The sequence below is a fragment of the Oncorhynchus kisutch genome, linkage group LG22, assembly GCF_002021735.2.
Source record: "Oncorhynchus kisutch isolate 150728-3 linkage group LG22, Okis_V2, whole genome shotgun sequence".
Taxonomy (NCBI): Eukaryota; Metazoa; Chordata; class Actinopteri; order Salmoniformes; family Salmonidae; genus Oncorhynchus; species Oncorhynchus kisutch.
In genome coordinates, this window is record NC_034195.2 from 37,345,403 (window position 1) to 37,358,742 (window position 13,340).

The 13,340-nt window shown below is 40.4% G+C and overlaps 1 protein-coding gene across 2 annotated transcripts in view; it reads right to left on the reverse strand.

The window, feature by feature from the left end:
• Positions 1-5,114, reverse strand: part of LOC109866991 (inositol 1,4,5-trisphosphate receptor type 2) — a 151,913-nt gene extending 146,799 nt beyond the window's left edge. Inside the window, exon 1 of one of the 2 annotated variants that reach the window (XM_031801972.1) lies at positions 4,687-5,106. In XM_031801972.1, coding sequence (XP_031657832.1) covers positions 4,687-4,778 — 92 coding nt within the window. In that variant the 5' untranslated portion in view covers positions 4,779-5,106. Of the gene's footprint in view, positions 1-4,686 lie in introns of both variants that reach the window. The other variant, XM_031801973.1, reaches the window with a different exon arrangement.
• Positions 5,115-13,340: the final 8,226 nt, after the last annotated feature.

The following is a 13,340-nucleotide window of genomic DNA, read 5'->3' on the forward strand; positions in this document are numbered from 1 at the left end:
CTTTCAAATTTCCAGAAACGTCAAAGTGTGTCCTTTCAAATGGTACCAAGAACATGCATTACCTTGCTTCAGGGCCTGAGCTACAGGTAGATTTGGATTTTACATTTTAAGCAACATTTTTTTCTAAATGGCCTAATCCTTAAGAAGTTTTAACAGCCCCTATTTGACTCATTTTCAGCTACAACTCCAAGTCCACTGGAGAAGATCAACTTGAGAAGTGAGGTGTAGAATCACTGATCTAGAAATAGTATTCCCTGCCCAATAATAGGTTTAGTGTGATAAAGATTTGCAGAGCTACGTCTCCCCTGGCTCAGGCGATCCCCCTACCAAACACGCACAACCAGGCATTGATTGATTGATTGGTTTAATCTCTTCAGTAGGTCCTGTGATTGAGTGTAGTCTGTCCCAGGAGTGTGAAGGTGAACAGAAAGGCACTGGAGCGAACAGCCCTTGCGGTCTCTGCCTGGCCAGTTCTCCTCTCTCCACCTGGATTCTCTGCCTCTAACCCTATTACGGGGGCTGAGTCACTGGCTTACTGGTGCTCTTCCATGCCGTCCCTAGGAGGGGTGTATCACTTGAGTGGGTTGAGTCACTGACGTGATCTTCCTGTCCAGGTTGGGTTCATGCCATGGGGGAGGTCTTCGTGGGCTATACACGGCCTTGTCTCAGGGTAGGAAGTTGGTGGTTGAAGATATCCCTCTAGTGGTGTGGGGGCTGTGCTTTGGCAAAGTGGGTGGGGTAATATCCTGCCTGGTTGGCCCTGTCCGAGGTTATAATCGGACGGGGACACAGTGTCTCCCAACCCATCCCGTCTCAGCCTCCAGTATTTATGCTCTAATAGTTTGTGTTGGGGCGCATAGGATCAGTCTGTTATATCCGGAGCATTTTTCCTTTCTTATCCGGTGTCCTATGTGAATTTAAGTATGCTCCCTCTAACTGTCTCTCAGGGAACCTGAGCTCGAGGACCATGCCTCAGGACGACCTGGATATGCTGTCCCCAGTTCAGCTGGTTGTGCTATTGCTCCAGTTTCAAATGTTCTGCCTGCAGCTATGGAACCCTGACCTATTCACCGGAAGTTCTACCTTGTCTCGGACCTGCTGTTTTCGACTCTCTAGCGCACCTACTGTCTCTAACTCTGAATGATTGTTTATGAAAAGCCAACTGACATTTACTCCCGAGGTGCTGACCTGTTGCATCCTCTACAACCACTGTGATTATTACTATTATTCCACCCTGCTGGTCATCTAAGAACGTTTGAACATTTTGGCCCTGTACTGTTATAATCTCCACCCGGCACCGCCAGAAGAGGACTGGCCACCCCTCAGAGCCTAGTTTCTCCCTAAGTTCCTGCCTTTCTATGGAGTTTTTCCTAGCCACCGTGCTTCTACATCTGCATTGCTTGCTGTTTGGGGTTTTAGGCTGAGTTTCTGTATAGCACTTTGTGACATCGGCTGATGTAAAAAGGGCTTCATAAATAAATTTGATTGGACACTTGTGTCAATTACAGAACATTTCCTAGGATTTTCTACATGCAGCAACACTTGGATAACACGTGAATAATGCTGAAAATACCAGTAAAAGCACAGAGCAACATGTGGTTAGCTCAGTGTTTCCCAAACTCGGTCCTCAGGGCCCCAAGGGGTGCACATTTTGGATTTTGCCCTAGCACTACAAGGATGATTCAAACAATCAACTAATCAAGCTTTAATTATTTGAATTAAAAACCAAAACATGCACCCTTTGGGGTCCCCAGGATCGAGCTTGGGCAACGCAGGGTTAGCTGATATGTTTACATACCTAAACAGGCGTTGTAAGATCGAGCATGCACCTGCAATGTAGTCAGGCAGGATCTCTGCCACTGACTTCCTGTGCCTTGAATGAGGCTTATTTTTTAGGAGTGTTTAATGTTGATAAAGTACACCACACAGACCTGGCTGTCAGACTGCATCAGTTAATGAATCACGGATAGACTTTATACCTTTGCTTTAAACTGCTGAGCCCTCTACTATGCACTTTGCATTCAGACATGGCCTTGACATTTGCATTGAGATTGGCTTTGACCAGTTACTTTTCAGTAACATAAAGTAGGTCATATGATTCATATTGTTGGCATAGGTCCATCTGCGGCCTTTATAGGCTTCATCTGCCCAGGTTACAAGCCAGTCTGTCCCTATATAAACATTGTTCCCATTTCCCTTCCTTCCTGCTTGAAATTGCTGATCTGATACAGTGTGATTGCTGAAAGCAATGGGATTTCACCTATCCACTAATTTTACAGATCAGTGATTACATCAAGGACACATTGAAGGTATTAAAATATGGCTTGTGTGCCTCGTGAACACACTGGGGTTCTGAGTGACCATAATAGATAGGTGGAATTCAGGAGTGATCCTCTGCTCATGCCTGCTATGCTTTTGGAGAGTGGCTGTTTGAAAGCACATAAAGAGAAAGTAGATTGAGAGAATGAAAGCGAGGGAGAGAATGTGAGAAAGAGCGGGAAGTGGGTGGGGCAGATTCAAGCCACAGAGGCAGTCTGTCAATTCAAGCCTGTTCCTGGCCTAGAGGGCAGAGTGCAGAGCTGAGAAATTCACTGAAGTGCTGGAGCCGCATTTGAACTTTCTTCTTGTAGTCACTATAACAACTCAGCTTGTCTATTTGGTGCATTAGTCAATTCTCTTCCGAGTTAATATTTGTAGAAATTCTCAGATGGTCCTTGGAATGAACTGTTATTTATTATAATAAACTTCCATTCATTGAAAAAAACACTACAATTAAGTGATAATGCCATGGCATGGGTTTAGTTTGTTGAGGGCCAATATATCAACCAAACACCGGCTTCGAGGGCATTATCACTTTCATACAATGGGTTACCACCATATTCAAATTATGATTGACATATTTTCATTTAAAAAAATATTATTTTGATGAATTTTTCACACTATTTCATCCTACCACAATATATAGTCCTGACACAAATCTAGGGTTGCTACCCAAGCCGGCTGGTCGTTCGTTCGATTGGTTCTGTTGCCAGAGACGCGACCCAGTCGTTCAGTATCTATGTACGTGACCCAGTTGTTCATTCTAAACATTCCGTTGCCATACTGGCAGGCAACGTTCTTATCCCCTGCTTGCTAGCTAGCTAACGGCTAACTTACATTCACATCAAAAAAGTGCAGTCAGAATAACAGCAAAGCAGCTGCATTTGCTTAAGCGGTTTTCTAGCGACATTGGGATACATCCATAACAATGAGGGGCGAATTCGCCTGGCATAGAAAATGTGCTCACTCGTCACTACTGTTCAGAAGAGCTAGCCAACAACACAGCTAACACAATCACTTCAAACTGAAGCTGGAAAGACTGCAAACTAGCTGCACTTCGTTTCATTTGACCTTTTTTCAAGTTAAATATATATATATATATATATAAATAAATGGATTATACAAATCTCCATTGTTGAAAACAAAATGTTAGTCTTAAAGAAATCTAGATGCTTTTTATTGCGGAGATCAAGTTTATAAATTGCCTGGCTGGGCTGATGAGAGCAGTCAGATGGAACAGACTAACTAGGCATTTTAACATCCTAGATTTAGCCGGTGTTAACTTGTGGAATAGACACCGGCGGTTTTAACCAATCAGCATTAGACCCACCCATTGTATAATACTACACCATTTAAGAGTACTTGTTAGACCTACTCTGGGAAGAATCCATTCAGCAACCAGTACCGCAAAACTCTGAGTACAGGTTACTCACTGTGACCTTTTGTGCTCAACCAGTGGTCCCCCTGCCCCCAGACTATAGTGCACCTATATGCGTACCTTACTTTGGCCTTCCTTCACTGTTGTCAAAAAACAGACCGTAAACCTCATTCAGATTCTGTGCATTTGGGAAAGGTTTTCATTACCCAAAAGTTAAACATTTACATATTTTTAAAGTGGAGAGGTTAGTGAAGGTTTTCTATCATAACTTTCAGCAGATGAAAGTATTGGCCACACACAATAGCATCCTTTACAGTAACTGCAGACAACAGTGGTATTTTGGATAATCATACTGATGTTATGAAAAAAAGTGCAGTACAGTGTAGTATAAGGGTGAATTCAACAGGCCAACAATTATTCATGCTGCATTGGAGGACACCCTGGTGAATATATCATACACATTACACACATTTACAGCTCTTCTTGATCAAACAGGTGTGAGCATTCAAGTACAATTCTTCAGCTGTCTCACAGCACGTGCTACTACTGCAAAAAGGGCCACGACCTCTCACAAAACACTTCATACTATTTTGATTAGGTCATGGATTACAGTACATAATCCTTTCCCAGTAAACCATTTGGCATTTGATGCCCAGAGAGTAATAAAGTGGCTGCATGTGTACAGGACATTGCGCACGCATTGGTTACACTAGCGAGGCACATGCACAAAGTTTGCATTCCTATTATACTTGCATAACTGTGCAATGTTACTCATCTTCATTTCCTCCTTGATACAATTGCTTGTGATTAGGCCTTTTCAACTTCCGATTTCTCAACCCCAGATCCACAGACACCAATCTCACACTGCATCTTACATTGACCCATTTCATGCATCAGACGCCAAACGAGCCTGTACCTGTTTGTCACAGATTTTCATCAAACATGGTTTTAGATACACATAATATGTAATTAGATTAGAGGGAACATACCCCAATGTACTGATGAAGCCATTGACAGTGCCTTCTGCGTACAGCGACACAATGTCTCCAATATGAAGAAAACTTGATCTGTTGTCTGACATTTTCGCTTAATTCTGTCCAAAAGTCGTCTTTCCAGTCTCGGTTTGATTAAGTTATTACTCTGACACGTTACAATGTATCTTGGCAACAATCCTGCGTATCACTCGTCAAATTGCGAACAACACCGCCCCGAAACGAGACATGTTTTTACCAGTCAAAATTACAAAAAGACGACAATAGAAAAACTTGGAGTTACTGTAAACAAACTGCCGATTTAGTTTATGAACCCAACTTCTTCCCGTGTTCAGACAGCATAATGCTCTCTTTTTCACATCAACTTTAGGGGAGGAGACTGGTTCTGTTGGAGGCGCAGATAGAGAACCAGTCAGCCTATCCCGTCTAAAGTAGGCCCACTCACATCCAAATGCTTTGAGAAGCAATGGATGTACAATTCTGCTATGTACGTGCGCACATGAGTAGACAGAGCAATACATTCTATAATAGAACATTTCCTGGCTATTTCTTGCAAACTTGCTCTGTAATGAGACAAATTAGTGGACATCAATGGCCTGGAGTTCCGGGTTATGCAATGGCGTGAGTGTGCTTGTGCGTGAGTATGTGTGTGTGTGTGTGTGTGTGTTTGTGTTGCCGCGTTCAAAACAACTGGGAACTCGGAAATCTCCAACTTCAGTCCGTTCATGACAACTGGGAATAAAACAAGTTTCGACAGGGAACTCGGGCCTCTTTGTAGATTTCCGACTTTCCGACCTGAAGATCACTGACGTCATGATTTGATCTCCTATTTTTCCAAGTTTTCCAAGTTTTCCACAGTTGTCGTGAAAGTACCATAAACCAAAGCAGGTCAAATCAAATTGTATTAGTCACATGCGTCGAATACAACAACAGGTGAAGACCTCACAGTGAAATGCTTATTTACGAGCCCCTAAACAACAACGGAGTTAAAAGTTAAAAGTTAAATAATTTTGAATAAGAATAAGAAATAAAAATAACAAGTAATTAAAGCAGCAGTAAAAATAACAAAAGCAAGACTATATACAGGGGGTACTGTTACAGAGTCAATGTGCGGGACCCCGGTTTGTTGAGGTAATTGAGGTAATGTGTACATGCAGGTAGATATTAAAGTGACTATGCATAGATGATAACAAGAGAGAGTAGCCGTGGTGTAAGGGGGGGGGGGGGGGCAATGCAACTGGTCTGAGTAGCCATTTGATTAGATGTTCAGGAAGTCTTATGGCTTGGGGGTAGAAGCTGTTTAGAAGCCTCTTGGACCTAGACTTGGCGCTCCAATACCGCTTTCTGTGCGGTAGCAGAGAGAACAGTCTATGACTAGGGTGACTGGAGTCTGACCATTTTTAGGGCATTCCTCTGACATGCCTGGTATAGAGGTCCTGGATGGCAGGAAGCTTAGCCCCAGTGATGTACTGGGCCGTGCACACTACCCTCTGTAGTACCTACCCTCCATAGGCCGAGCAGTTGCCCTACCAGGAAGTGGTGTAACCATGCTCTCGATGGTGCAGCTGTAGAACCTTTTGAGGATCTGAGGACCATTGCCAAATCTTTACAGTCTCCTGAGGGGTAATAGGTTTTGTTGTGCCCTCTTCACGACTGTCTTGGTGTGCTTGGACCATGTTAGTTTGTTGGTGATGTGGACACCAAGGAACTTAAAGCTCTCAACCTGCTCCACTACAGCTCCGTCAATGAGAATGGGGGCGTGCTCGTTCCTCTTTTTCCTGTAGTCCACAATCATCTCTTTTGTCTTGATCACGTTAAAGTCTGGAGTAAACCTGGCACCATCCCTACGGTGAAGCATGGTGGTGGCAGCATCATGTTGTAGGGATGTTTTTCAGTGGTGGGGACTGGGAGACTAGTCAGAACTGAGGGAAAGATGAACGGAGAAAAGTACAGAGAGATCCTTGCGTTCAGGACCTCAAACTGGGGCGAAGGTTCACCTTTCAACCCGACAACGACCCTAGGCACACAGCCAAGACAACGCAGGGGTGGCTTCTGGACAAGTCTCTGAGTGGCCAAGGCAGAGCCTGGACTTGAACCCGATTGGATATCTCTGGAGAGACTGCAATGCTCCCCATCCAACCTGACAGAGTTTGAGAGGAACTGCAGAGAAGAATGGGAGAAACCCCAAATACAGCTGTGTCAAGCTTGTAGCGTCATACCCAAGAAGACTCGAGGCTGTAAAATTGCTGCCAAAGGTGCTTCAACAAAGTACTGAGTAAAGGGTCTGAATACTTATGTAAATGTGATATTTAAAACTGTTTTCGCTTTGTCATTATGGGGTATTTTGTGTAGATTGATGAGGGGTAAAAACTATTTAATACATTTTAGAATAAGGCTGTAACATAACAAAACGTGGAAAAAGTCAACCGGTCTGAATACTTTTCGAATGCACTGTATATGTAATGTGTAGAACTAATCTCTTGTGGACAGACAAACGTAACATAGGATGGCATAGAGCATCCAACATAATTACGCAATATTGTAATACTGTATGGGTTTCAACTGAACAAAAATATAAACGCAACATGCAATGATTTCAACGATTTCACTGAGTTAGAGTTCACATAAGGAAATCAGTCAATATAAATAAATTAGGCCTTAATCTATGGATTTCACATGACTGGGCTGGGGCACAGCCATGGGTGGGCCTGGGAGGGAATAGGCCCACCCACTTGGGAGCCAGGCCCAGGCAATCAAAATGCGTTTTTACCCACAAAAGGGCTTTATTACAGACATAAATACTCCTCAGTTTCATAAACTGTCTGAGTGACTGGTCTCAGATGATCCCGCAGGTGAAGAAGCCAAATGTGGAGGTCCTGGGCTGGCATGGTTACACGTGGTCCGCGGTTGTGAGGCTGGTTGGACGTACTGCCAGATTCTCTAAAACAACGTAGAGAAATGAACATTCAATTATCTGGCAACAGCTCTGGGGGACATTCCTGCAGTCAGCATGCCAATTGCACGCTCCCTTAAAACTTGAGACATCTGTGGCACTGTGTTGTGTGACAAAACTACACATTTTAGAGTGCCATTTTATTTTCCCCAGCACATTGCACCTGTGTAATGATCATGCTGTTTATTCAGCTTCTTGATATGACACACCTGTCAGGTGGATGGAATATCTTAGCAAAGGATAATTGCTCACTGACTAGGAAGTGGACAACATTTGAGAGAAATACACTTTTTGTGCGTATGGAACATTTCTGGGATCTGTTATTTCAGCTCATGGAACATGGGACCAACACTTTACATGTTGCGTTTATATTTTTGTTCAGTATAAGTGTAGAACAGACATGATTGTCTGCCAAGTAGAATAAGGAATTGTGTCTGCTCTATTTATTAAATGTCTATCGCGTACAAAGATGATGATGATTCTGCTGCGGATGATTATAATGATGATGATGATGATTCTTCAGAGCAGTGGTGAGTGCATGACAAATACTGACACCAAAGGACACCAATACTGACACCAGAGGACACCAGACACATAAGGGCATCACTGATCATGTAAAACCACTCAGCCAGTGGTGACATGGTGATATAATCTAGCCTACATTGCCACATAATGTTCAGTCAACGATAACAATAATGCACCAGATAGTGAGGCAGGGTCAGAACAGAATACATGCATGGATTAAATGTATTGCCTGCCACTCAAATATTCCTATTTTTGTCCCTGTAATTATTGATTTACTATATTTTAATGGAGATGGGTAGAGCTACTCATTGTTCACACATGAATAAATCAATAAATTAATGACTATTTATGTTTACTGTATTTATATTGTATATTCTGCATGTTGACTTCGTGCAAATTCTGTCTTTACATTGTGTATTGCTGGCTCCACCTATTCACTAATTAAAATGCTGGGTATGTGCAAATGATTCACATTCGCTTTATTTATTTTATTTCTCACGCTCTCTCGCACACGCACACACACACACGTGATGAAATGGATCCTCCCTGGTCAAAAAATACCATAGGATTCCAATAAAAATATATATATTCAAATCCAAAAGAAAATCATATCAGATTTTGAAACCTATCCTATAGGATTGTATGTTATAGTACAGAAAGAACAGAAACTCTGTCACTCGTCGCATCATGCCATTGTCATGAACGTTCTCAAGCGGTAATATTCTACACTCGGAATGTGACCCCTTTGGTCACTTTATTTGTCTTGTGATCAGTTACAATGACATTACACTCATTACTGTAAACTTCTACGGGTACAACAACAAACATGAGAATGATGAGTTGCTTGAATCTATAGAGAAACATATACTTCATTGGTTATCTAAATTTCCCAATTCGTTATTATTGATAGGAGGGGACTTTAACATTACAATAGATAATTCAACTGATAGATGGCCCCCAGGTAGGCCAACCAATCAGAATTTGGGTTTAATACTTTTTATGGAAAAGTTTGATCTTACTGATATATGGAGAGAGAGGTTTCCGGCCGAAAGATCATTCACTTGGAGTAACAAAACAGGCTCCAGACAATCCAGAATAGATGTTTGGCTTATATCCAAATGTATTAATAGTGAGTGTGTTACTACAAATATTTGTACTACTCCCCTCACAGACCATAAGGCTATTTACACTGATATCAAAATATTTACCCCTGATACGAACCTTGGTAGAGCATCCTACTGGAAGCTAAATAGCACATTATTAAATATTGATATAGTTACATTTGAGGTTAAAGATCTGCTCTCACACTTTTGGGAAAGGGCTTGTGAAGAAAAATCTTATTGCAAGAACTGGGAGCTCTTTAAATTTGAGGTGTCCAAATATCTTAGAAAATATGGTAGTAATCTTGCTAAGACCAGAAGAGCTGTGGAGGAAAAGGTGATCATTAAGATAACTTCCCTTTCTCAGAGGTCCCCAGCTGACCTCTTGGGGGAGGAGAAGATGGAACTAATTGAGTTACAAAATAAACTGGATAATATATATAAATTAAAAGCAGAAGGAGCCTTTATTAGATCTAGGAAAACATGGATTGAGGAGGGAGAACAGAATTCATCCTATTTCTTTAGACTTGAGAAATGTCACTCTAAAAATAACACTATCCATAAGTTAAACATTGATGGTGTTATTACAGATGACCAAAAATGAATCGCTAAATACTGCAGCAATTTTTACAGAAAATTGTATAGCTCTACTTACTGTCAGGAATCCACAGATATGTTTTTTTAACTCACTGAATAATGTTCACTCTATCAGTGATATAGAATCTAAACAGTGTGATGAACCCATCAAAGTTGAAGAGATTATAGAGTCTATCAAACATCTAAAGAACAATAAATCACCAGGTGTTGATGGAATTACATCAGAATATTACAAATTATTTTCTGAACAAGTAGCTCCCTTCCTATTTGAAGTATTTTTAGAGAGTATTAAAAACAATGTTCTCCCTCCTACAATGAGTCAGGGGTTAATAACACTGATACCTAAACCTAAAAAAGAAGTGCTGCTCATCGATAACTGGCGTCCAATTTGTCTTCTTAATAATGACTGTAAGATATTAGCCTCACTACTTGCAAAAAGAATTAAAGAAGTCCTGAATGCAATCATTGATGAAACACAGTCTGGCTTCATGAGGAACAGACATATTTCTAACAATGTCAGACTAGTATTAGACGTACTTGACTACTCAGACCTAATAACTGAGGATAGCTTCATATTATTTTTAGATTTTTATAAAGCATTTGACACAGTAGAGCATCAGTTTCTCTTCCACTCCCTTGAGAGACTTGGCTTTGGGGATTTGTTCTGTAAGGCTATTGTCATGTATTGTCATATTATGTCTTGTTCCTGTTCTTTCTCTTCACTCCGTTTCCCTCTGCTGGTCGTATTAGGTTACCTTCTCTTCCTCTCCTTCCCCCAGCTGTTCCTCATCTTCTCTAACTACCTCGTTCACTCTTTTCCCACCTGTTCCCTTTTTCCCTCTGATTAGGTCTCTATTTCTCTCTCTGTTCCTGCTTCTTTCTTTGTCAGATTCTCGTTTGAGTTTCTCATGCCAGAACCAAACTATCGTCTTGTTTGCTTCACCCTTGTCCCATCCTGTCGGAATCTGCCTGTTCTTCTGATGCTACGTGTGATCAGGTACCTCTGTCCGCTACGACCCGCGCCTACCCAGAGAGACCAGCAGTCTGTCGCCGCAACCCAGCTATTCTCCTCTGCTGCTAAGAAGGGGACTCTTTTGTAAATATCAGAAGGACTTTCTGTTTCATTTGTCGCCCTCTCTGAGGGTTGTCTATTTTGCCATTTTTCTACATCTGAAGAGGATTTATGTCTTCCCTGTGTTTTTACATTAAAGGACTCTGTTTTTGTTAAACCGCTTTTGGGTCCTCACTCAAGTTCACAACAGCTATTAAGACTCTCCATGCAAATGGTAACATCTCTATCAAATTGAAATATGGCACCTCACCTAGATTTGAGTTAAAGAGAGGAATTAGGCAAGGTTGTCTTATCTCTCCGTACCCGTTTTTATTAATCACCCAACTTCTTGCAAATTCTTTAAATAATAGTCCTGTACAAGGTATTTCCATAGCTGGTAAAGAAATTATAAGCCAGCTGGCTGACGATACTACACTTTTTTTTTGAAAGACGCTAACCAAATTCCCATATCGATCAATGTGATACAATCCTTTTCCAAAGCGTCTGGTCTATATCTTAACATTAATAAATGTGAACTCATAGCTGTCAAAGATTGTGACACCTTCATATTATGGTATTCCAGTAAAAGAAGAACTTATATATTTAGGCATAACCATTACAAAGGATCAGAAGTCTAGAGGCTTACTAAATTTGAACCCTCTTATTAAAAAAACCCAGAAGAAACTAAAATGGCTACAGAGGGACTTAACTTTAAAAGGTAGAGTCCTAATAACCAAGGCCGAAGGTATCTCTAGACTAACATATGGTGCTCTATCTTTATATCTTGACCGTAAAATAAGCAAGGAGATAGACCAGATGCTTTTCAACTTTCTTTGGAGAAACCGTACCCATTACATTAGGAAATCTGTTGTAATGAACACTTATGAAAATGGTGGACTGAATTATCTGGACTTTACTACTTTAAATAATACTTTTAAGATCAATTGGATAAAACAATTCCTAAGAAGACCCACTTCTATCTGGAATTTTATTCCTCATCATGTCTTCTCTACTTTTGGTGGCCTTAACTTCATGTTGTTTTGCAATTATAATATTGACAAAGTTCCAGTGAAACTTTCTGCTTTTCATCGGCAGGTTTTCTTGTCATGGTCCTTAATTTATAAACACAATTTTTCTCCACACAGATATTATATATGGAATAATCGGGATATATTGTATAAAAATACCTCTCTGTTTTTAGAATATTGGTTCTGAAATAATATCCTATTGGTGAGCCAACTGGTAAATGCAGAGGGTCTTTTACTCAGTTATAAAGAATTCTTATCACTTTACAAGGTCCCTGTAACACCTAAAGATTTTGCAATTGTTTTAGATGCCATTCCCTCAGGTGTTGCTATGTTATTCAGGAACATGTCAAGACCTGACACTCAGAGCCTACCTTCTGTTGACCCTGTTGACTCATCAGTAGGAAAGATTTGTTTCTCTTTTGGTCGATTCAACAACAGAGCGATACGATCCTTGTTTCAGCAGGATGTTGTATCTATACCTTATGTCATACCTTATTGGAATGGATTTATTGATAATATCTGTTGGAAAAAAGTATGGATGTTGCCACACACATACCTACTTGTTAACAAAATTAAGGAAGTTTCCTTTAAAATTATTCATAAATATTATCATGCCAACCACTATATGAAGAAGTTTAAGGAAAACATCAACTCAAATTGCTCCTTTTGTAATGACCACCCAGAAACAGTTGTGCATCTTTTTTGGCATTGTATGCATGTAAGAAAACTCTGGCAAGACATCAGTAGGTTTATAATTGAAAACATTTATGAAGATTTTACACTATTGTGGAGAGATGTACTGTTTGGATTCTTTACATACAATAGAAATAAGCGGAATCATTTTATGTAATTAATTTCATTATCCTTTTGCCAAATTTCATATACACAAATGTAAATTTACAAACAGAAAACCACATTTTCGTACCCTACAAACAAAAATTGAACTGTATTTTAAGACAGTTAAATGCTCTACTAACAAAAAAGCTGTTAGAATTGTAAGTATATGCATGTCCATTAAGGTCCTTGTGTAATTGTAATGTGTTATTGTACCCCCTAGCTCGATTGTCTATTGTTTGTAATCTATGTATGCTTGTGTTCCCTCATGTGCTTTATGTATTGATTTGATATTAATAAAAAAATAAAAAATAAATTATTTAAAGAACGTTCTCAAGCCGCCCTCTACCGGCGGCGCAATAATGGTGCGCTAAAGTCGTGATAAACCCAGTTATTTTGGACGGAGGCTAACGACTGTTTAGTCTAAATTACCTGGAAATACGATGACATTGCTAAAGTAGTCAAGTTCGTCAAAAATAGCTAGCAATGATAACGTTAGCTAGCTAAAACCCGGTGACCTCCCCTCAATCTTAACAAACTAGCGAACGTTATACCAATGATTT